General features: G+C 45.6%; 2 protein-coding genes, 1 long non-coding RNA gene and 1 pseudogene across 4 annotated transcripts in view; 2 read left to right on the top strand and 2 right to left on the bottom strand.

Moving 5' to 3' along the window:
• Pcca (propionyl-Coenzyme A carboxylase, alpha polypeptide) overlaps positions 1-16,041 on the bottom strand; it is a 405,580-nt gene extending 389,539 nt beyond the window's left edge. Inside the window, exon 1 of one of the 2 annotated variants that reach the window (NR_153443.1) lies at positions 15,908-16,041. The gene's annotated coding sequence lies outside the window, so the exon portion shown is untranslated. The remainder of the gene's footprint in view (positions 1-15,907) is intronic. The other variant, XM_006518432.3, reaches the window with a different exon arrangement.
• Positions 5,156-5,794, top strand: Gm9399 (predicted gene 9399; annotated as a pseudogene).
• A 1,374-nt stretch (positions 16,042-17,415) lies between the features above and the next one.
• Gm33769 lies at positions 17,416-19,473 on the top strand. Its single transcript, XR_383798.4, has 2 exons — positions 17,416-17,928; positions 19,280-19,473. It is a non-coding gene; the product is annotated as a predicted gene, 33769 (long non-coding RNA).
• A 604-nt stretch (positions 19,474-20,077) lies between these two features.
• Positions 20,078-25,022, bottom strand: Zic2 (zinc finger protein of the cerebellum 2). Its single transcript, NM_009574.3, has 3 exons — positions 23,659-25,022; positions 21,703-21,866; positions 20,078-21,516 (listed from the first exon to the last, which is right to left on the bottom strand). The coding sequence occupies exons 1-3, from the start codon at positions 24,728-24,730 to the stop codon at positions 21,163-21,165; spliced, it is 1,590 nt and encodes a 529-aa protein (NP_033600.3). The 5' UTR covers positions 24,731-25,022; the 3' UTR covers positions 20,078-21,162.
• Positions 25,023-25,066: the final 44 nt, after the last annotated feature.

Here is a 25,066-nt window from a genome sequence, read left to right as displayed (position 1 = left end):
GCCACCAAAAAGTTAAATAACTGAGTCCTGATTCTTAATTTGTAATCAAAAGATTCACCTGAAGTACCTGCCACCACAGGACACAAAAATTACAGTTGGGAAAGAAATAATGCTCTAACTTCCCACTAAATTCCTGCCTGTCTCTTAATAGCATGTGACATCAATGTTTTTCAAGTGAAAGCTTGTAGTCTGGGTCCTTCTGAGTGTCACATGGCTACATGATATTCCCTAGCTGTGGAATTTGCTTTTTGATCTGGGATTCCACTTGAAGATACTCCAGAGGCTGGGCAGCTCTCTAAACACACTAAGCATACATGTGAACAGCTCAAATGTCCAAGTGTTTCCATCAACAGCCACTTCAAAAGTCATAATAACTTACAGGTGTGAGCATGGAAATGCCCTCTGCTCGCCTCTGCCCTTCTTGAACTCTGCCTCCTCTCTCTGGACCATTTTTTTAAAAAAGTACTGAATTCTTAACTTAGCTTGGCATGTCTCCATTTTCTCTTCCTTGGCTTTGGGGCTTTTAAGAGGACATTCCAAACTTTTCTAGGAAACACAAAAGCAGAGGCAAATGCTTCAACATGTCAACTCTTTGGTTTCCTTAAATCCTAGTGTTATTTATTAGTTTACTCAAAGTAGAGAAAACAATTTAAATTCTCCTTGAGAAGATACCTACTAGGGAATTAAAGAGACAGGTGGGTAGTAAAACTCTTGCCTGGTTCCAATCCTGGGAAATTTTTGATGGACTATAACATCTGCTCTGTTTCTACCACTGCTGAAGACAGGCTCTCCGACTTTACTGCCATCTCCAGAAAGAGCAATGAACTGTGTGTGAAGGCAGCTTAATCTATCACTTACGTTATGATTTCTCAAAGTGGCATTGTGACATATTACTGCAGATAGTTCTCCACTGTGAGGGTTCGAACTTGCCTGCACATACGTTCACATGGAGACCAGAAGTTAACCTCATATGTGGTCCTCAGGAAGTTCATTTTCTGAGACAGAGTCTCTCTCCGAAACCGTAAGCCTGCCAATTAGGCTAGAGTGGGTGGCTAACAACCCTTAGGGATTTATCAGTTACCATTTCCCCAGTACTGAGATATAAATGTGTACCACTGCCAGGAGTGGTGGCATATGCCTTTAGTCCCAGTACAAGGGAGGCAGAGTCACAGTCATATGGATCTCTAAATTTAAGTTGAGGCCAGCCTGGTCTATAGAATGAGTGCCGGGATAGCCAGGACAACACAGAGAAACCGTGTCTTGAAAAATTGAACAAACAAACCACCAAAACAAAAAATGTGTGCTACCCCAACTAGGTTTTTGCACTAGTAATAAGGATTGAATTTAGGACTTCATATTTCCATATCAGGTACTTTACTGGCTGAAGTATCTTGCAGTTTTGGGAAATGTAGCCTTTATTCTGAATAGTCACACAACTAGCTCAACATTAGGGATTTTTTTTTTTAAATAGACACTGCTACTGTGAAATTTAGTTAGTGGTAAGTATATGATATCATTTAATGCATTTTCATGTATTGTTGAAAATTCAAAGCAATTACATTAACAGATTCTCATCAACATTAAAGACTCCTTCACATTTCATAGTAAATTGAGCTATCAAATTTTTAGTAGTCTAATGGGTAGAAAATAGTTTTTCTTGGGACTGCAGAATTGACTCATCAGCTGATAGTACTCACTGCTCTGGCAAAACACCCAAGTTCAGTTCCTAGTACTCACATCAGGTGGCTTACAACCACCTATAACTCCAGTTCTGGAGGTCTCAATGGCCTCTGGCCTCCACAGGCACCAGGCACACACATAGTTTACACAAATATATGCAGGCAAAAAAAAAAAAAAAAACCCAACCCACCATACATGTAAAATAAAGATAAATGAAAATATAAGAAGAAAAGAAATTGGGCTAATGAGAGAGCTCAGCACTTGCTATCAAGCCTTATGACCTGACTTCAATTCCCAGGACCCACCTGGTAGAATGAGAGAATGAACACCTCACGCTGTCCTTTAAGCTCAGCATTTTGGATCCGGGGGCAGGAAGCTCTCTATGATACAAGGCCAGCCTGGTCTACATAGTAAGTTACAGGGCAAACCAGGGCTGCTTGATAAGACCCTGTCTCGAAACAAACAAACAAACAAACAACTGAAAGCTAATTAGAAGTCCAACTACATGACAGTTCCCATGATGAAGTGGGACTTTTTAGGGGTGTAACTATTTTGAAGTCATTCATGCTCCTGTAATTAGCCTCTCACCCATGAGCTGTAAGGAAGTCCAATAAACTTCATTCGTCTCACCACGTTGGATTTAAGCCTTTCAGACTGGAGTTCTTATATAAGCAAGTTATGGCTAAAAGAGAGGCAATGACAGTACAGCCTAGAACCTGTCAAGTGCAAGAAGCCAACTCAGTGGCAAGTACATACAGGACCCTGTGCACTAAATCCATCAGAGGTGGGAAGATGCCTTGGCAGCCCCGTGGAGACAAAACAGGATAAGAGAACAGTGTGGGTCAAGAAAAATGACTGTGGGCTACAGAACACTACCTGAAATAGTACCTCCAGACGGCTATACCCAACATCTGCCACTCTTTTAAGGGAACATTTGACAGTTATGGTGCTTGTACACCTTTAATCCTAGCACTCAAGAGACAAAAGCAGGTAGATATCTATGAGTTGCAGGCCAGGCTGGTCTACATATTGAATACCAGGCCACCCAAGGCTACACAGGAAGACCCTAGTTAAAAATATCCAAAAATAAATAAAATGAAAAAGAAAGAATGGAAGGAATGAAAGAACAAAAGAAGGAAGATAGGAGGAATGAAGGAAGGAAGTGAGGAAGGAAGGAAGGAAGTGAGGAAGAAAGGAAGGAAGGAAGAAAAGAAGGAAGGAAGGAAAGAAAAGGGAGCGAGGGAGGGAGGGAAAAGGGAAGGGAGGGAGAAAGAAGGAAGGAAGGAAGAAGGAAGGAAAGAAGGAAGGAAGAAGGGAAAAAGGATGGAGGAAGGAAAGGAGGAAGAAGGAAGGAAGGAAGGAAGGAAGGAAGGAAGGAAGGAAAAGGGATCGAGGGAAGGAGGGAAAAGGAAAGGGAAGGGAGGGAGAAAGAAGGAAGGAAGGAAGAAGGAAGGAAAGAATTGGAAGAAGGGAGAAAGGGTAGAGGAAGGAAAGAAGGAAGGGAGGGAGGAAGGAGGAAGGGAGGAAAGAGGAAGGGAGGAAGGGGGAAGAAGGGGAAGGAAAAGGAAGGAGGGAAAGGAGGAAAAGGAAGGAGGGAGGGAGGGATGGAGGAAGGAAGAAAAAGAAAGAAAGAAGGAAGGGATAAAATCTTTTCAGGTTGCATCTGATCTTGCTGACATTACTTTTTAGTGTCCCCTTTGTTGGAATGGACAGCAATGGATCTACACAGGCTGTAAAAAAGGTGTTTTAATGCTTGCCTCTGATGTTCCTTGCAGATTTGGAGAACAGTTAAAGACAAGGAAAAATTTCATAAGAGGGTTTTTTTGTTTGTTTGCTTGCTTGCTTGCTTGCTTGCTTGTTTTGTTTTTGTTTTTTTAAGATGTCCTAGATAGGTTGGGGTGGGGCACTTCCAGAAGCCCTAAGGTTATTCCTAGTTCCAGCCGTGGGTAACCTTCCTATGAGTTGTTGTCCAGGGAGGTTCCTGAGACCCAACACCCCCCCCAAAAAAAAGGTTATTGACACTATTGTTGATTGCACACAAAAACTAAATAATGAGAACAAATCGTTGCCAGACATGGTGGTGCACGTCTTTAATCTGAACACTAGGAAGACAGGTAGATATTTCTCTGTGAGATTGAAGCCAGCCTGGTCTACATAGCAAGTTCTAGGTCAGTCAAGACTATTTAGAAAGACCTTGTCTCAAACAAAACAACAACACAACAGGGGGGAAAAAAACTACTGAAGACATTGAATGTTTTAGTTGCAGGGTAAGAAGAAATAAAGCTATGACTGAGCTGAAAGAGCTCCCTCCCTGATGGTTAGCTTCTGTGAGTGCTGGATATCAAGCTGTCCCTATAGAATTGTCCTATAGGACAGAATTGTCCCTATAGAGCTACTCAGCTGTGGGCCCTTTGTGGTACACTATACAAGTTCAAGGCAAGATGTGCTTGCTGTCTAGGGCAATAGTGGTATGAACTGTTTTGGGTGCAACTTTTTTTATTGGATTTAATGCCCACTCCGTGGGGGGAAATTCATATCTGGTACTGAAAGCCAAGACAAAGAACTGTGGTTGGGTCAGAGGTTCCCATGGGGAGGCAATTGCTGTTGTTTTGTTGAATGGATGTGATGTGCCTCCTAAACATCTGCCTTTACACCTGTAGGGTACAGTTATGGTTGGTCCTGTTTGTGGGAAAAGTGGTTGCAGCGGATGATAGTTGTCAATGGACACACTCATAACTGATTAAACAGCTGAAGGCAAGCAATAGCTGAGGCAGCATGACTGCCCAATGCTTAAATAATGATCACAGACAACATATTACCTCTTACATGGCTCAGGGCACATTGTGAAACAAGTAGGCAGACAGAATGTAAGCGCTAAAGAAAGGGAGTGGAGTGCTGTATGGCAGTCCGTCCCCCCACCCCCACCCCACCCCCAGCATAAGGCAATGCTTATCTTGAACTTTGCACCGGACAACTAGAGAAGAACAATACAGTTGTAGCTAGACCTTCAGCACAGACAATGGAACTATTAAACACCACCACCCCCCAGTAGACGGAGGGGAGGAAGGTCAGGAGACCCTCACCTGAGATTCTAGCTATTGTTCCCCTTCCCCAGCTGCATGCTAGAGTATATAAGAAGTGAAAAAGTAGGGAACTACAGCAATGACTCATTGGTTAAGAGCACTTCCAGAGGACCTGGGTTCGGTTCCCAACACCCACATGGCAGCTCACAACTGTCTGTAGCTCCATTTCCAGGGGATCCAACACCATCACACAGACATACATGCAGGGAAAAACACTAATGTACATAAAATAAAAATTAAATCCTGAGTCCTATAGCCCCCTCGTGGCGGGTGCCGCTCTGCGCTGATTGAGCTGTGAGCCTGGCAGACATGTACCTAGCCATATGCCCACCCCACTGCGGGCTCTTCACCCTGCTGCTGCACAGGTGCTGAGCCCACCCAAAGCTGGACGATGGTGAAATATTTCCTAGGCCAGAGCGTGCTCCGAAGTTCCTGGGACCAAGTGCTCTCTGCCTTCTGGCAATGGTACCTGAATCCCTACAGCAAACACTTCTTAACCAAACAGAGTGGACCAGGAGAAGACCAGGAGAGTCTGGGGACTCTTGACCAAGACCAATAGGATGCTACGTTGGGCAGAGCAAATCTTTCCTACCAATGTTGTTCACTCATTGTACATCCTAGAGGACTCTATTGTAGACCCACAGAATCAGACCATGACCATCTTCACCTGGAACATCAACCACACCCAGTTGCTGGTGGTGGAGGAACGATATGTTTACTGTGTGAACCCTGACAATAGCAGCTGGACCGAAATCCGTCGGGAAGCCTGGGTCTCATCTAGCTTATTTGGCGTTTCCAGAGCTGTCCAAGAATTTGGTCTTGCCCCGTTCAAAAGCAATGCGACCAAGACAATGAAGGGCTTTGAATACATCCTGGCCAAGCTACAAGGTGAAGCCCCTTCCAAAAAAAACTTGTTGAGACAGCCAAAGAGGCCAAAGAGAAAACAAAGGAGACTGCACTGGCAGATACAGAGAAGGCCAAGGACCTGGCAAACAAGGCTGCCACTAAGCAGCAGCAACAGCTTGTATAGCTTACTTCTTCTCAGTTCTCCTCAGTGTACCTGATTATTAAAAATCGACCTGCAGCCCTCTCTGCTGTCTGGGGTGGTGAGTCAGGGTGCTGTCCTGGTCAGCATCTGTACCACACCCAGCTCTGTCTACTGGGCAGAGGGGTGCAGTGACTTGCCCAAGGTCACAGCAGTGTGCAGTTGATAGACTGTACTCTCCACAAGGCAGGGCTCCTTGTTTTATTCTCTGCTGTGTCCCAAGTACCATGAAAAATATTTAGCACATAACAGGCACTCAATAAACACATGGTTTGATTGCCCCCCAAAAAAATCCTAATTAAAAAAATATACTGTATGAAAAGAAAAATGAAAGGGTAATTAAAACTGGAACTCCATGATAAAGTTTTGATGAGGTTCCCATCTGCCTTAGTTAATGTTCTATTATTGTGGAGAGATACCATGACCAAAGCAACTCTTACAAAAGAAAGCATTTAATTGGAGGCTGGCTTATCGGTTCAGGAGGTTTAGTCTGTTATCATCATGATAGGAAGGAGACAGACACAGTACTGGAGCAGCAGCTGAGTGTTTTATATCCTCATTTGTAGGCAGCAGGCAGAGAGACAGAGACAGACAGAGACACAGATACAGGCACAGAGATAGACAAAGACAATCGGAGACAAACAAAGTCAGAGATAGAGGGCCTGGCAGGGCTTTTGAAACCCACACCTAATGACACACCTCCTCCAACAAGGCCATACTTCCTCTAACAAGGCCACACTTCTTAATCCTTCCTATATACTTCAACAACTGGGGACTAAACATGGAAACATATGAGTCTATGGGGTCACTTAGCCAAGGCCGTCATTCAAACACCACACCATCCATAATGGGGCAGGACTTTGTAGTGAATGATACAGCTGTCCTCTGTGTGTCTGTAAGTGGCCACTCATGAGTGCTCTCTATAAGCAAGCCTAACAAATCCACTACTCTCACCAAGCTAGACTTCAGTGAATTTCCACTTTAGTCTGTTGCTGGGACCCATCACGGGTAAACGGGCACTTGTTTGTGTCTTCACAGGAAATGTTATATTCCAATTTAAAAGGCCATTCTCTTGTCCCCATATCCCTTCTCAACATAGAAACATTGGGATTACATTACAGATGTGCCCACCTATACAGTCTAAGCTGTTTCTGTAAATCAAGTCCATACATGAACAAGTCTGTAAGGATAAGAAGATATTCACTGAGCTGCATGGACCTGGGAGACTCAAAAGCCTCTGCAGGATATCGTGAGCAAAGAGAAGAGCTAATAGTTAATCTAGAAACAAAGAGCTTGATGCTTACAATAGAATAACTACAATGCACCTGAGATCCTGACTCTAGGAATTCTCTCTAGTGAAAAGTACTTTCAGTGTTCCATGAAGAAATTACACTTTAAATTTAAAAAACAAAACAAAACAGTATCAAAACTAGTGACAGAGTATACATTTTGGAATCTTCTGGCAGAATATGTGACAGAAAAGCACCAAGGAACACTGCAAACCCTTGGCATCTTCACAATATCAACACAGTCATAACCAGCTATGTTCAGGGAAAGTAATCACACACTAGAGATGTCAGACAGTAAGGACAACAACCCTGACACTATCATAGTACACACAGATAGGTAACAATAGGGCATGGCAAAGCCCACAGAAGGAAGTAAATAGTTAAAGAAAAGCAGGGTTTGGTAGCATACACCTGTAACTCTTTAACACTTGTAAGGTAGAGGCAAACAGATCAGGAATTCAAGGACAGCCTACCTATCAAATTCCAGGCCAACCTTGGCTAAGTGAGACCTTATCTCAAAATTAAAATTAAAAGCTGAAAATAAGATTTAAAAATGTATGGTACCATTATCTATTTTATGCCTTAGAGAAGTTTTGAGTTCTATCAGCACTGGATGCCATGTTAAGAAACAGGGCAAGAACACTGGTAACAAACACAGAACAAGAGCTGGGACTAATTTAACCACATGGTCAAGGTATAGGAGTAATATATCAAAGCTTTAAACTGACTATTAGAAAAATTACTACTTAGAAAAGTAAGTTGTTCCTCAAATAGCCACATTTTGCTAATATATTACACTGAAGATAATTATACTTCTGTGATGTTTTAAATCAATACTTTGACTCTATAAGAATACTATCATTTTTAATAACTGAAAATTTCTACATTTCCCTTTGGTATAAACACTTTAAAACAGATAGAAATAGAATGCCCACTGAAATCCTTCCCAGAATGATGACCAATATGAAAAAACCATCACACCAAAACTAAAACTGAGTTAGACCAGTTTCCCTTCTCTAAGAAAAGAGAGTTAATAGCACTAGCGTTTAATCTACCTTCCATACAATCTGTCCTTTCAGTTTAAGATAATGCTTCACCCTTATTTCAGTTTTCAAAATGCCAGGAAAAACTTTTTTTTTTTTTTTTTTTTTTTTTTTTTTTTTTTTTTTTTTTTTTTTTTTTTTTTTGCTTTTCTGGAAAGAAAATGAATACAGAAATGTAAGTGGTTTGGTAATCCAGATCCAAAATGAAAGCCCACACTTTATCTTTCCTACTGTCTTTTTGCCAGAAGAAGCAAGCATTCATCCTAACATCCTGAAAAGGAGGAGCGAAGGTCAGAGCAGTGTCACAGGCAACAAGTGTTTGAAGGGAAAAAAAGGACATAAAGGAAAAAGTTGAAAGAAGAAACACAATTCCAAATTACTGAGTATGGACCCTATATTAATATATACTGTGCGGACACTTGATCTTCCTTTATGGGCTGGATAAAGGCTCCTCTGAGGCATTTCTAATTAGGGATGACTACAAGGAGCCAACGGAAAGCAAAGCGCTCTATAAGGTACCAGCATCTCAGAGAAGTCTCTTCCCTGGGAGCCCACAGTTAAAAACAGCTGCACAGTTAAATGAAGGAGTGGTGAATACTTCAGGTATCAGTTAAATTTTCTCTTTCTTCTCCTACTCTTCTTCCTCCTCCTCTTTATGAATTCGTATTATTTTTAAAAGACGACACATGTTTGAACACTCCTCCGTCTCAGGAAACAGTGCATGTCTAGCTGAGGGGTGGGGAAGCATGTAATGAGGAAGAGCTCATTTTTTTTAAGAGCTGATATTTTTTTTACAACGTTCTTTAAAACTGAAAAACCTCTTTAAACACCAGGAGGAGCTTAAATAACTCATTCTGGGCCTGAGGGTTCCATGTGGACAGTCCCTATCTCTGGTCTGCTTCTGGCAGTGTTCTCCTGGATTCTAACCATGACGGTAGGCCCAACAAGCCCTCACAAAGACTCCAAAGCTCCAGGCTTCACCCATGCCTGTGCTCTCTGGTCTTCAGGGTGCACCTCAGAGGGTTGTATGTGGCTTGTCCCACATGGAGCTTGGTCCCAGAAACGCAGACAAGGTAGCCTCGCTAGTTGCCAGGAGCAATGAAAATGCAAGCCTTTAGGCTCGAAGTGAGTCTGACCATCCCTCCACAAGCCTCCACTTCCAGGCCCCGATTGCAGAAAGCAAACCAAGTCTGCCCAGCCTGGGGCCTTGTGTAGGGCGCCCCAGCCTTGGCCATTGTTTAGTCCTGAGGAGTTGATGAGAGTTGCTTGCTCCCCTGTCCCTGGGGTCCGGCAGCTGCGAAGCGCGGTAGGGCGAGGAAGGAGCGCGGAGCCCTCCTGGCGGGGCGGGAAGGCTGGGCTGCACCCCGCGGGCCGCAGGGAGCCGCGCACCTGCCCCGCCCACCTCCAGCCGAGCACCGACCTCCTCCAGCCCCCGCCCTCGCTGCGCTGCGCGGCTCAGGTGCGCGGACCCAGAACCTTTCGGTTCTCGAATGCCCCCTGTCAAAGGACAGTTTAGATGCCCTCGAGCGAGCCGGGCTCTCCGCGGTAGCATCTAAGGCTCCCAGAAGGAAGTGTGATGGAGGATTCCGTCTTGCCTCACTTCCAGAGTTGAAAGCTGGAAAGCCGTCGGTTCTGCACAGAGGAGCAGTCGGGAGCGAGCTACCAGCCGCTGATGAAAATAATTGTTCTCGCACGCACTGTCCTGTGCCCAGAGGCGCACGTGCGCGCACGCGAACACACACACACACACACACACACACACACACACACACACACACACGCCTCTTTAGCTGCCCAACCTTAGTATTCTGATCATGCAGTTTTCAACAACTTGCTTGACACAATAACAAAGACATTTAAATGCCAGGACGCAGACTTCACTTTTTAACCTGCTGAGAGGAGCTACTTTCAAAGCTTCCCCACAGCGAATAAACTGACAAAAAATATGGGGTGCACTTATAAATTAAACACCTTACCCTCAAAGCAACGTTTGTTAATCAGGTTTCTAAAGCAATAGCCGTGTCTGTCTTTCTATTCACCCAAATAATGCCCCAAGAAGGAACCCCCTCACACAGGAGAGAGCTGGGGAAAAATGAATTATACCCATAGCTAGTAAAACTCATCTTAAATCAATAGAACACCACTTGAACTTGAGTTTCCATTGTTTCACTGGACCATCAATGTTTTTAATTAAACAGAGCTACCCTTTCTGCTAAAACATTACATAAAAGGGTTAGGTTTCTACTTTTGTTGAGGCAGCTGGCGTTTGTTGGCTGTTGTGTTTGAGCAACAGACTGTTCAATAGAAGCGAGAAATAGCTCAACGCGCTCTTAATAGACCTGTTTCGACAATGTACCTTGAAAAGGAATACATTGTGTTATTGTGTTAGTTTGCTACAAACCTATTAGAAGAAAAATAGCGTCCATCAGGTCTAACAAAACGCATTTGTATTATACGCACTTATCTGCTTCAAATACACTTCTTGGCACAATGTCTAGGATTCAACTAGATCATCAAGAGCTGGACAGAAGAACACATACCAGTTAGGTAATGATACACAGGCTAAAAATAATAATAAAGAAAGGCTTACTCAGGCCATAATTGCGACTTTTTATTTTTGATGAAGATGCAAACAGCCCTACTTTACATTAAAAACGTGTGGGTTTCTTCGACAAAAAAAAAAAAAAAAAAAATTAAAGATTTGTATCGTGTGACTATTGATCCAGATCCCACAGTTGGAACAAATCTGATCCATTTTCGATAACAATTTGTTTCGGGGAAGGATGCAGGGCAGAAATATAGTATTTTAAAAGCAGAATTAAACGGCTCAAAGATCCGGGTTCTTTAGGGAAATGTGTGAAACAAACAAATCGAAAGCAAGGGTTCCAGCCAAGAGGTTGGGGAGTAGCGCTGCCTAGCAGCAGGAAAGGAAGCACTTCTTGGAAAATCCTCTCTTAAAAATGAATTTAAAGTTTGTTTTAAAGGCATTTTGAACAGAGAGTGAAACTTGAAGCATAGAAATAGGTGGCATTTCAGCGACATGCCTACTGTCTCTTGTACTTCAAACTTTAAGGGGAAAAAAAGAGTCAAATGATGAAGCTAATTTCACTCTGAAATTACTTAGTAGAAAAGATAGCTAAAGTGCTATGCACCCTCCAGGCATCTGCAGAAAACCACGTGCTTTCTAGCCTGCATATTTGGTTTTTCAGCTGCAAGATTGTTGAGAACACAAGAGAATGGTAGGTTGCTAACAGTTCAACTGCATGAGGTAGAGAGAGAGAGAGAGAGAGAGAGAGAGAGAGAGAGAGAGAGAGAACTGACATAAGCTACAATAGCATCCTATGTAAAAATCTATAGTTAAAACTAAATGAGATATTTTGCCCAAATAACTTATTTGTTACATTTCTGAATTAATAAGTTATTGCATGAAAATTTTAAAAAATGTTATTCTGTAACTTTAGACAATGTTCTTGCTATTTTTACAAAATAGCTTGTTAGATTCTTCCAAAAAGCAATTTGAAGTCAGGTGACTAATGTAACTGATCTCTTCATTTGAAACATTTTCTTTAAAAGTGTGTGTGTGTGTGTGTGTGTGTGTGTGTGTGTGTGTGTGTGTTGGATAGTAGTATAGATATAAGTGGTACTTTAAGACTTTTCACTGATAGCTCCATCTCACTGTGTCCAAATCTAATTTTTAAAGCTATTTTATTTGGATTTCAAAAATGGAAATGAAATCCTCTTCCTCAAATTGCATATTATAAAATGAGTTTCTCAAATGTATAAGTTTGACAGAAGAGTAGACATTTTTAAGTTTGACCTTTTTTATTTTACATATACACAAATATACCAAATATAAAAGGACTTTTTTAAAGTCTGTGATTTTCAACTTTAAAAAATATTTTGGGGGTGCTAAAGTTAAGTTTTACAGGGGATGTATATTCGATGTATTTTAATTTGAAGAGATTTTTCAAATCAGCAAATATTTACTAAACAGAGCCTTTGAAAGCCCAGCAAAGGAAGAAAAAGCAAGAGCCTTGCCTTGAAGGTAAACTATGATCAGACTCTTTGTGTTGTACATAATCTTGAAAATCTTCAACTCTCCACCCTTACAAAGGATCTTCAGTAGGATATGAAGACTAAGTATTTCTATTTATTTCTCTACAATTAAGAATATGCATTATGGGGCTGGAGAGATGGCTCAGTCGTTAAAGGCTAGGCTCACAACCAAAAATATAAGAATATGCATTATGATTTGTCTCTACTTAAAGAATAAAAGATCAAATAAACAGATTTCTGTTAACCTTTCCATTTTTTTAGAAGTTATGTTTTTTATTGTTATTTTCTTATTGCTGATACCTAAAAAGAGTTTTAACATTCATCCTAAGCAGCATCTAACGTGAAAAATTTTGGAAAACGTGTTTTCAAAGTACATACATATTTTTGGTTTGCCTCCAGTTAGTAAATGAATTATCATGTCCAATTTCCTTTTGGAATTTGCTTGCCTTTTAGCTCAGAGGTAAGGGGAGTGAATGGGATCAATATATTTTAAGCTTGTCTGCCACACAAGATTATTTCAATGCCATCCTTTGCTGTTGTGTCTCAAAACACAGTGGCCAAGCCCACTGCCGGCCGCCCAGACATTCAGCCGAATCCACCCCTGGGCACAGTCTTCAGAAGGAAAAGATTCGGCTTCCAAAGTTGATTAAAAACAGCCTAGAAATGTCTGCACTCAAAGACATGTGTGGTTGAAGAGCCCAGTAAACTGCTGCAGAGAGGAGGTAGCTGGGGTCTAAGTGTGCTTCACTGGGGAATATGCGGGAGCTTAAAGCAAATCAGATAGACTACAGAAGGGTATCATGTCCACCAAAACCCACAGGTAAAACTCACTCTGTATGATTTGAGTACTGAAAGAGACTGGTTCATATTCTCTCTCTCTCTCTCTCTCTCTCTCTCTCTCTCTCTCTCTCTCTCTCTCTCTCCACCTTAATTTGAAAGAAAAGGAAATGTACACACAGCAGAGACCTACAGAGATATTTGGAAATTGTGGACTTGCTTTGAGTAACTAAGAGACCTTTTGTTTCTCATTTGGCAAACACTTCAAAATATACTCCTCCCTTAAAGTTACCTCCTGGAAGATATAATTAAAAGGCAAGAACTAAGACAGAAAGTGAACTAGGAATGAGGCATATATAGCTTGGTGAATAAAACAGGTTTGTCAACTTCTTCTTCTTGATGATATGTTATTTTCTAGCTTATGATTTTTTAAAAAAATAGTAAGTAAAATCTAAAGACATCCAAACCAGAATCCAATCATGAACAAAAGTGGGAGGTTTTCTGACATGCTTCCATAATAAAATAAAAAACTCTGTCTATATGTGACTGTGCTTCAGTTCAAAATTTGATTCCAGAAACTGGTGCAAATTCTTACTTTTTTGTGTGGCCACAGGAGGAGGAAAATATGATACATTGGGGGATTTTACAGTAGAGCTGTGTTTAGTTTTAATTTTCCTGCATTTTAAAATAAACACTTTGACCAAAGCATGTTTGATCTTTGCAAGAAGGAAGTATACATTGTGAAGGAATGTGCAGAGGTTGGGTATGAAAATGGGGTTGTGACTCACAGCTGCAGGCAGAGAAAAAAAAAGGCGTTGTAGTGTCAGCCAGAGGTGTTCAGTCTAATAATTCAAGCTGTAAACTGTATCCCCTAAAATTACCTACATAATAAATCATTGTGAGAAGAAAAAAAGTTTAGACTAAAAAGTGTAAGTGAAATAAAATCCTCAGGGGAGTACACTGCTGGGACCTATTACAATGATATGAAATTATTTTGTCCAAAACTTTAAGAATTAGAATAATGCTCAAAATTGCTCTAGCACAGTTGATCCTTCCCCCCCCCCCGCGCATAGATTTCAACACATTTTAATATACCCTACCCCAAAAATGGGTTTCCATTTTTTCCTCTTTTAATCACACAGCCAAACTGTTTTATGAGATTTCCCATCTATTAATACAATTTGGAGGGAGGGGTCAAAATACCTTTGTGTTTAAAAAATCAGTTACAACTAAATTATCATATACACATCGAGAATAAGGAAGACAGACGTCCCTCTGAAATTCCCCTAGGTTCCTGTCTCACGTTTCAGTATTGCTCATAGGTACCAAAGAAAACACTAAATTCATGAGAGCTAGTGAATTAGCTTGCCTATACTCAGTGCTTCACTGGAAAACTCCGACACTGCGGTTGATAAAGCCCGAGCCAAAGCCTACAGGCTTGAGAAATGAGACCATTTGGGGGATAGAATGCACCAGTTTGGAGAGGAGCTATGAAGAGGTTGGGTGCCCAGAGAAAAGATGCAACTGTCAAGAGGAAGTTTAAGGACAAGAACATACAAGTCTTCGAAACAATAAGATTGAGGAAGTCAAGAAACAGGCTTGGCAAAACCATATTGAAACAATTTATTTTATAGGATCCCCCTACATTTCCAGAATTAGTGAGCAGAGCCACTCTGAGAACAAGGACTGTTCTTGACGGCTCTTGCAGCGCTTATGAACACTGAGAAGGAGAAAAGGTAAAGCGAACAAGTCTCTTTCGCCTAAGCATTTCGCAGGAAACTAAAAGGAAGGGACGAGAAATACACAAAAGGCAGGCTGACTCCAGAGAAGTTTGCAATAAAGATTAACTGGAAAAAGGAAGTCCACAGCAATTAAAACCTCTACCCTGGCTCATTAGTATTCGTGGCCGAATGTCCAGTTCTCCTGTTTATCTTTCTCCCAGGATCAATATCCTAGCAGCGTGGGCCTGGGAGGAGCCCGAGTCCGGCCCTGCGTGAGTCTGACCTTTCGCGCCCTCCCTACAGGTCAGAGCATCCTCAGAACCACCGGCCAGCGCGGCACCCGCGCTCATTAAATCCGCCATTCATAGAAGTGCGGGGAGTAGTGGGATGGGGGCGGGGGGGGGAGGCGACAGGCAGGGAAAAGGGGGCTGGAGACAGTGGGCAGACAGAAGTAGCCAACTCCAAAGGATTCAGGAAACCACACAAACCGCTGTGGGCCCACTGGGCCCAGAGGACAAAACAAAGCAAAAAAATCCAGCGCAGTATGCACCAGGGCTGCCTGCATCCAGAAGCTGGCTCTGCTCTAGGGCAGTGGTTTTGTTGGCACCGCAACAGGTTTTGGATTTTTACTGAAAAGTAGCAGTAAAAAGCCCTTTGCTCCCATCAAAGGGAACTCAATGCCCACTTGCAGTCGTACCAGGTCAGGAGTGCTCCAGACCTCTCCAGGCCTTGGAGAAATAGCTCCGAGAGAAGCTTGGAGAAGCTTCAACTACTAAGGTTATCGCTGCTGCTGTTAACATTATTACCATCCCCATCCACCTCCTTCTGTAGAGACGCTGCTCCATTCTGCTCCCCAGGGCCACTGACTTAGCATCTGGGGTTTGGGGGACTGGGAGTGGGGGAAGAAGAGACTAAGGCAAGGGTTATTGGGTGGGCACATAGCTTTTCCATCCCCTTAATAGATGGAGGAAAAACTACTCCCTGCCACCACACACACACACACACACACACACACACACACACACACACACACCAGGAAAGTAGAGAGCGCAGCAGGTGGGTAAGACAATCTAGCCCATCACAGCCCCTGGTAACCGGCCTAGGAATGCCAACTGCAGGTATTCCCCCATCACCCACCCACCCCCACTCCCCCAACCCACCCACCCCGCCGCTGTCCTCATCTCAACCTGTAGATTCAAGAAATGGGCCTCACCTATAAGGTCAGGCAGTGGTCCCTCCAAGGACAATAAGGGGGAGTGAGCAACCGCTTACTGGTCTTGTGCCACCCACGCGCATCTCTGCAGCCCCAGGTCCTTCCCACCCGGGAGTGAACCGGTGGTGGAGAGATTCGGAAGCCACAGGAGGTGAGCATATGAGTGGATGATGTGTATTGGCATGGGAGCGCGAAAGGTGTGTCTGTGTGGGTGAGCGGCAGAGTAAAGGGACTCCCGCAAAGCCTGTCTGAAGGCTGTGTTAAGCCAGGTGGGGCTGGAGAGATGCTGGACCCAAATAGGGAGAGAAGCAGAAAGCTGAAGGAGAGGTCAAGTGTTACCTCTTCAAAAGCGGCTCTGCCCTGAAAACAAAAGGAAAGCGGGCTGGGGGCATGCTTAGTGACCTCAGTGCCCAAAGTTAGCATCTTGCATCTTGTAGAGGCGGGGCAGCAGGAGGACCCTGGCCCGGAATTTCACTGCCAGAGGTTTCCGCAGTGGCCATTCAGAGGCGACAAGGGCCCGTTTACCCCTAGTGACCCCCAGCCTTGACCATGAACTCCGACACTTGGGTTGGGCTGCCCTATAGTTGGCTTTACAGGTGGTCTCATTTGTTAAGTCCTACCCTTATCATCATGGCTGCCTTCCCCTCCTCAGGGACTCAGCGGAATGGGTTGAGGTTTTCTGATACTTGGCCACTCAGATCTAGTCTGGAAAGATCTAGACCACCCCCCCCCATAAAAAAGCCCAGCAACTATCCCCGGAGGGGAGGGGGAAGTGAGAGAGTGGAGGGAAGGAGAATGACATTTCTATGGTCTTAGTTCTGAGCTGCAGGTTAAAAATAGAAACCTTTCATTTTGACTTGTCTGCTGAGGTACTCATGGATGTATGGATGTGGAGCTGCAAATTTCTGGGGCATCAGATTATAATCAACCCACAAGTATTTATCGAGCCCTGCTTGGATCCTGAGAGGAGCTTTCCTTGCATGTTCCTATTTCAACATTTTTAAAAATTAAAAACCTATCTGAAAGTTCAACCAATTCTTAGTGAAGTGTTTGTTATTCTGAGGCCTTTATTTCCTAAACTTTGGAAGTGGGCCTAACATCCCTGGAATTATTTCTGACATGATTTAGGGGATAGTAGGATCTGAGTGTCCAATGCATACTTGGTAAAATCTCTGCCTGTCTCTAGCCTCCTATGCTACCAATGAACTCAACAGTACTCAGACATACTTTCCCTAGACCCACCAACCCAGGCAAGATCAAGTTGGATGGCCCAAGCCTTCCTAGTCTAATGCAGCGATGTAGCAAATAACACAGTGCCTGGAGAAACCCGAGCCCCCGTCCAGCCTGTGAGCTACTCTTGATCTCAGGATTTTGTGCGGAAGAAAAAAAACAAAAAACAAAAAACAAAAAAAACACTTGAGACTGAAAACATCCGTCTGAAAAAGAGACAAAGGGGATAGGGGGTGGGGTGGAGGAAGAGCCAAGGTGCCGGCAGAGGGGAGAGGAAAGGGGTCCCGGGCAGTTAAGGATGGTGTGCGGGTACCAGGGTGGCGTTTTCTCTACTGGAGTCCCGCAGTGTCCCGACTGTAACTGCCTCCCCTCGCCCTTGCCGCAAGCAGAACTGACGCGGCCCCTGAGCTGGGAATAACCTCCTCCCTGCCGGGGACTTCGGAGGACATCACTGAACTGGGAGAAGCTGATACCCATGCCCGTTATCCTTGTGGCCATTAATAATGCAGCGAGGATCACGATAATTAATAATAATAATGATGGGCCTCCCGAGGGAGCTCCAGCTGCCTCCGGATAAAGCGAATCTCGTGGTGAGAGGGACTTATTCTGTGGTGAATGGAGTTGAGCGCGAAGGGAGCAGGCTTCTGTTCACAGAAGTTCAAGTTGACAGCGGTGTGGCAAGCAGAGACACCAGTCCTGACGCCGCAGCGAACCCACAGCGAAGCTCTTGGGCCCTGAGGGAGGCCAGGACCAGCTTCAGCTATGAGGCTCTGGAGTGAAGGCAAGGGCAGGTTAGCTTTCAGGCCTATTCTGAGTTGGGGTGACGGGGAGGGAGGGAGGGAGGGCTCGGACATCTCCACTCACCCACCTAATCCCCACTCTCAACCTCATCACCGCCAGGCTCTCCGACTCAGGCGCCAAACTGCTACACCCTTTAAGTACAGCGATTCTGGCATCTTTGGCACTCTTCGCACATATACTATCTCCCTCTTCTCTCATTAGCCTCCGGAAATTCGGAGGGCCAAGAGAAAAGCCAAACAGAGAAACTGGACCAAGCCGACGGGCTGATAACTCCTGTGGACAAAGCCTAGAGGGGCTAGAAGCCATTTTGCTGGAAAGCCTTTCCCAGGGCCTCCATCGGTTCTAGGGTAGAGTAGGAAAGCACTTTTGGGGGATGGTCTTTCTAGCCCAGACCCCCTGCACGTTGTATTTTTCTGCAGAAAACTAACAATGGCGTCATAGACTTACAGCGAGCTCCCCAATAGATTTAAAAAGCAATTGCACTACCTTGACCCTGTGGAGCATCTATTTTGCTCCCATGCTCCCGCAAATAAGAAGGCCCCAAGGCCTTAAGTTGATGCAGAAGTAGTCCCTCTGAGTCCTCTTTTTTTCTTTTTCTTTTAAGATTTGTGATATCTCAAAACTATAGTTTTCAGCCCCACAATGAAAAGGTTAAAAACATTTGAGTAGAACCATTTTCTTCTTGCCCACCAAATGAATATTTAATCTGACTCTTTTGCCTGCTCCCCCAGGGGCAAGGGGCTCGGCAAAAACCCTAAACGATTTTTCTCATGGCTTGTGTGTTCAATGAATTCTCCCAAGGCTCAGTAACATATGCCAATTTTTCTAATAATTTTGCTTAATATTATTAGGGGTTATAAATTTGATTTTAATAGAGGGTTGATTGCTTCCGAAATTGGCGCTTAGGCAGCTCGCGGGCCGCTGGGGAGGGCGAGCCTGGCACTTGTCACCCAGAGAGTATCACAAGCAGGCAGGCTGGATGCATGTTCGCTTGCCGCTGAACAGGTAGCATGGCCTGTGGGAGGTGAGTGTTGACCTCTTCCCAAACATCCCTCGGGCTGTCATGCCTGACCCTGAGGTAGCAAAGGACCGTGCGGTCTTCCATCCATCCGCAGAGGACTCAGCCCTGGGCTGCTCTGGCTCATCCGGATCGCACAGTAGGAGCCTCTGAAGCTGACCAGGTCTGCTCCCTCCCCTGAGAGCAGCTCCTCCAAAGCCCAGGGCCTATCGGAGCTACAGGGACACTCAGTGGGAGGGAAGTCTTGATAGCTCAGGAACTAAAAAATAATTTCCCCCATCTCTATCCTTTTATTACTAAAATTATTTTTGCTTTCTTTACAGCATCTTGTTTGAAAACTCACACCAACTCCTGTGGGGGCAGGGCAGCACGGTGGCAAAGATTCCAGAAAATTCAGTACTCCTATTCACTTCCACCTGGCAACATTAGCCTTTGTATAAAATAATTTTGCTGCATTCTTTCCTTCAGAGTAGATGTATCCCTATCTATGACGGCAAATAAAAAATATTAAAGCATATCCTATTTATTACTTTCCCTTGAGCACCACTGCAGAGCTGCTTAAGATAAACAGGGTTTATTGAGCAAGCTCTGCTTAAAATATCAAGGAAAAAAAAAAAAACGAGCCCCTTTAAACTATAATCACTGGGCCAAGTTCAAAAACAAAGTACTCGGCTCAGTTTTAAACGTGCAATTAAAAATAACTGTACCTCAGCTTTTCAGAGGGAGGGAGAGAGGAAGGGGGCAGGGTAGGGAAAGAAAACAAAGAATAAGGAAATGTTTAGTGCTCTTAAAGCCAGCCCAAATAGCTGAAAGAAAGAAAGGCATTCCCTTAGATAATGGAGCCATTAGACACTCTGAAGGTTCCTGCCGCCATTCCTCACAGGGGCTTTCCAAAAATTTAATTCATCCTCAGCTACCCAACAAAAGGATGTAGAAAATAATTTTGAGACTTTCTGCCAAAGGGGCAGTTTAGCCCATTCTCTATGCATAAATAGACCTTCCTCCAAAGAATGCAAGGTGGCACTTCCCCCCTCCCCCAATCCATACCCTCGTCATGCCTCAAGCTGACTCCTTCCCATTCTCTTCAATAACTCTGCTAGGGGGGGAAAAAGTATGTTCATGCAGTTTCAACACATTTTATTATATTTCTGTATGCATTACTCTCAAAACATCACAAGAAATGATCAAACCACTTAAACCTTCAAATAAAAAATCTGAAACAGTTTATGCCCACAATTGTACATATTTATAGTTAAGAAACATTCTTTATAAATATTGTTTCCTCTGTAGCAAGTTAATACCATAATTTAATTACAAATGGATAAATATGGCAACGGATATTTACAGAAGGGTGTTATTTCGGAAAAAAGCTAACGGCACAACGTTTACTCCCACCCACCCACCCCCCAATCTTTCATACAAGAACTAACAAATCGAACGTCGCAAAAGCACTGAAACATCACATGTAAACCCAGCTAACAGAAAAAATACATTCACAAGCGTTGGTGGTGTTGGTGATGTGTGCTATGGGTTGGTATGTTGAAGAAACAGAAGGGAGACTTTGGCACGGCTCATATTTTCCAGTCTATAGTCGCATGAAGTTTACAATCAAGTTGCCTCATTTAAAAGGAACACAATATTTAATACCACAATACAAAATAAACCATTTTCTTCCACATTACTTTAAAAAAATAAAAGAAAGAAAGAAACCGGGAAACTAAAAGGAAAAAGAAAAGGCCCATCACTTGGGGAAGGGAAATGGGAGAAAGGCGGGAGGGAACGCAATCCGGGAGTTTACAAATGGACAAACTTCTATCCACCAATAAGCCAATAAGCCATTAAAATCACCGTGGAAAAGGAAGGCGTCCGCTATGTACAGTTTGTCAAAAAGACTAGGAAGCATGTGGGAAGGAAAGTGGGCTAGGGAAGTTTGGCTCGATATTTTTGTGGGATTTACTTTCTTAATTTTTTTTTATGTTTTCAGTTTCAGACATACAGAGAGATTTTGCTTTTCATGCCTAGATTGTTTTCTTAAAAAAAAAAAAAAAAAACAGTTAAAAAAATCCTTCTGCTGGTAAAATCTTTTTTTTTTCACCATAAAAATCAGATTCATAATTTTAATAAGACGATCCTAAGGTGCCCTCGATGGGTTTTGGGAGGGCGACGGTGGATAAGGGAACAGGGAATGGGAGAAAGGCCTGGCCCCTCACACGTACCATTCATTGAAGTTGGAGGAGAGGCCGCTATGGCCTCCGGTTGTCCCGCTGCCCCCGCCAGAGCTGCCGCCGCCCCCGCCGCCCGCCCCGCCGCCGCCCCCACCGCTGCCGGCCGCCGAGCCCCCTCCGGAGCCGCTGCTGCCAGAACCCGCGCCTCGGTGCACTGCGGACACCGCGGCCGCTGCTGCCGCAGCCGCTGCTGCTGCTGCCGCCGCTGCTGGGGACAGGTTGGAGCTGCTTTGTGGCTCTGCGCTGGGGGACACCAACCCCGGGGGTGTGGACGACTCGTAGCCAGAGCTGGCAGCCGGGGAGGACTCGGAGCCCTGAGGGGAGGACTCATGGACCTGGAAGACAAAAGCCGGGAGTGGGGACCAGAGGGGACTGGGTGTGAGTGCAGCTGCTGTGAGGCCGGGTCCCCGAGCCGAGGGCACCCCAAGAGCGTCCCTCGACCTCTGGGGACCCTCCCAGGCCCGCTGGGAGCTAGCTGATGCTCCAGGTCGGCCTAGCCCTCCCGGCTACTGCAGTGGTACCTTCATGTGCTTCCGCAACGAGCTGGGATGCGTGTAGGACTTGTCACACATCTTGCAGAGATAGGGCTTATCTGAGGTGTGGACATGCATGTGCTTCTTCCTGTCGCTGCTGTTGGCGAAGCGCCGGTCACAGCCCTCGAACTCACACTGGAAAGGTTTCTCCCCTGTGGATTGCAAACAGGGTGCTTGCTATGGGACCCCCAAGGACCCCCAAAGTCCTCACCAAGGATGCCAGGGTACAGAGTAGAGGGCAAAGGGGAGAGAGCTGAGTCTCTGAAACAGGTTGGATACCCCTACGAAGAGCCAACTAACAGGTTCTATCGTTTATTTCATAATTATGAAAATAAACTTCCCTTCACACTGACACCTATCTCCTTAAATTTCTAACGACTTTAGGGGTGCCCCTGGCCCTGTTCGCCTTTTTGCAGAGCTTTTTGGATTCCCAGCTCCCTAACAAGTTGGTCTAGCTATCGAGAAGCTGTTATTTTGACAAAATATTTGGGGCATTATCAAAATCACACAGGCGGCTGGGCTGCTGTCGTTTCCTCTTTGGAGCCAGTAGGCAATCATATTTGGAGATGCTGTGAGCTGTTTGGAGACTGGGATATGGAGATTGATTGAGCCAGTACTTATCATCCAAAAACTCTGCAAATTGAGTTAATCATAATCCTAGTATAATCGCCAGTCTTTTTTTTTTTTTAATGGGGGGTGGAGGAAATAAACATGAGAGATAAGGTAGTCTTTTAATGATTGTACCTCTCAGCAAATGGGTTAGGGGTTGGAGTCAGGAAAACCTTTCAAATTTTCCCTGTTTAATTTTCTGGAGGTTCCTACATCCTGTTGCCAGGATTCCAAATGCTTGGAGTCATTTAGAGGTGTGAGAACTCAAACGTCGTTCCACTTGGAAAGGGAACCAGTTAACGTTAAATTCCATTAGCACCTAAACTGTTTTTTAAAGACAACCGCTCAGACACAGGGCATTTCATGCAAATAAATTTCTCAAATTTTAAACCTTGTTAAAAGCTTGTCTCGCACCTCGCCTCCCTCCCTTCCCAAAAGAGAACAATAGGCCGCTGGCTCATCCCGACTTCGGAGTAAATATTGACGAGGGAAGTTGCTAAAACATTTGGCTTTCTTTTAGCAAATCGTCTTTTGCGATTTTGGCTGAGACCTGGTCGAAGATGAATAATCTGAGGCGAGAGGCTCGTTCTTTTGCGTCTCCTCTCACGATAGCCCCGCGGGGCGGTACTGCCTGGGGCTCTGGTTAGCCCAGGCGAGGGTCGAAGTTGGTAATCACAAACCCTCTGGTGCCCATTAGAGAATCTCACAAACTGCTGACAAACCACCGTCAGTCCCCTGCGACCCACCCCAAAATGGGCTTTAAAAACACTTTTTAAATGAGAACCTCTTTACAGCTTCGGCTCACACCAGATTCATTTAATGGGAAACAGTCCTGAGAAGGACGTTTGGACCCTGTGTAAAAAAAAAAAAAAAATGGGGGAAACACGAGCCTCTGAAAAATAGATAATCCACTCGGGGCAGAAAAGCTCAGTCAGACAAGCTGGCAAAATCCTTGCTATGCTCGCTTCCCGGACATCGAGCTAGAGCCGAATTGTTTTATTTTGTGCGCTCTATTTAGAACGGAAATATTGAGCAGGACGGGCGGGTGGGGGGTGGCAATCGCATCACTCCAAGCATATATTTGGTATTACGCTGATCGTTTAAAAGTTCAATTTCCGCACATGGAAAAATCCCAGTCTAATAATACTCTTACCATCCTCCAACAAAAACAAGCCCTGGCTGTCCTGCGCTCTCCCATTCCAGGTCCCTGGCTGATGGTCATTCCCCAACGCGTACGAACACACACACACACACACACACACACACACACACACGCTCAGTCTGTGCATTTATTTCTCCTCGAGGTGCCTCTTCCCACTGCTGACCCACGATTACCTGTATGAGTTCTTTTGTGGATCTTGAGGTTCTCGGAGCGTGCGAAGACCTTGCCACAGCCCGGGAAAGGACAGGGGAAGGGCTTCTCGCCAGTGTGCACGCGGATGTGGTTGACCAGTTTGTATTTGGCCTTAAAGGGTTTGCCCTCGCGTGGACACTCCTCCCAGAAGCAGACGTGGTTGCTCTGTTCCGGGCCGCCGACGTGCTCCACAGAGACGTGGGTCACCAGCTCGTGCATGGTGCTGAAAGTTTTGTTGCAGCTTTTCTTGGGATTGCTTAGCTGCTCCGGGTCGATCCACTTGCAGATGAGCTCTTGCTTGATGCACTGCTGCCGCATGTAGCGGAAAAAGGCACCAGGGTGGTGGTGGTGATGGTGGTGGTGGGCTGCGGCCGCTGCCATGTTCATCCCCATGTTCATATTCATAGGGCCGTACTGGTTGTGGAGCTGCGCCGCCGAGTAGGGGTCGGTCCGCGGGCTGGCCACTTGGCGGTATTGCTCCGAGCGCCCGAACACCTCGCCCGGCAGCCCTAGGCGCATTTGCCCATTGAGCACGTTCTGCGAGGCGTGCGGCCCGTGCTGCTCCGGGAGGCCAGGGAAAAGAAGGTGGCCCTGCGCGTCCGAGTGCGCGTGGTGAAGGCCGCCGGCGCCGGGTCCGAAGAGCCCGTGCTGCCCGCCTCCCGGCGCCGAGTCCCCGAAGCCCCGGCTGCGGAACAGGAAGTCCCGGGTGGAATTAAAGGGAGGCCCCGAATAGGAGCCAACGTGTGCGGCGTGGGGCCCTAGAGCCGCGGCCGCAGCGGCTGCAGCAGCCGAACCCGGGTAAGCACCCGGACCTTGCGACGTGAACGCCGAACTCTGACCAGGAGACAGTTCGTGTGCCCCGGGGTTGAGCTTGAAGGCGCCCATGTGCGCCGCGGCCGAGTCCACGAAGCCGTTCTGAGCTGCCGCCAGGCTCAGCTCGCGGTCCTGCATCTCGGCCGCCGCAGCCGCCGCTGCCGCGGCCGAGTGGTGGTGGTGGCGCGCGAAGCTGCCCACCCCGATGGCCGGGAACTGCGGCCCCGCGTCCAGAAGCATGGCCAGCGCGCCCGGCCGCCCCGCCGGCGCCGGTGAACCCCGCCGCCTGGATTTCCTCTTCGGATCGGCGAGGCGCGTCCTCTGGACGCCCGGCTCCGTGAACCGGCGGTGGAAATACTGGCGACTGCAGTCTCGGGAGCCGGGCTGGTGCGCCCGCCGCCGCCGCCTGTATCTGCCTCAGGCGGCCGGGCACCGAGCGAAGGCGCGGAGAGGAAGAGGAGGCGGCGGCGGAGGAGGCGCGGGAGGAGGAGGTGGAGGAGGAGAAGAGTCCAAAGCCAGGCGGAGAACCAAAGTGTATTAAAGGAGCTGCGGCGGGGGCGGGCGGGCAGGGCAGGG

Source organism: Mus musculus, chromosome 14 (assembly GCF_000001635.26).
Source record: "Mus musculus strain C57BL/6J chromosome 14, GRCm38.p6 C57BL/6J".
In the NCBI taxonomy this organism is placed as follows: Eukaryota; Metazoa; Chordata; class Mammalia; order Rodentia; family Muridae; genus Mus; species Mus musculus.
Note: the sequence above shows the minus strand (reverse complement) of the source record. Positions and strands in the feature narration are given on the sequence as shown.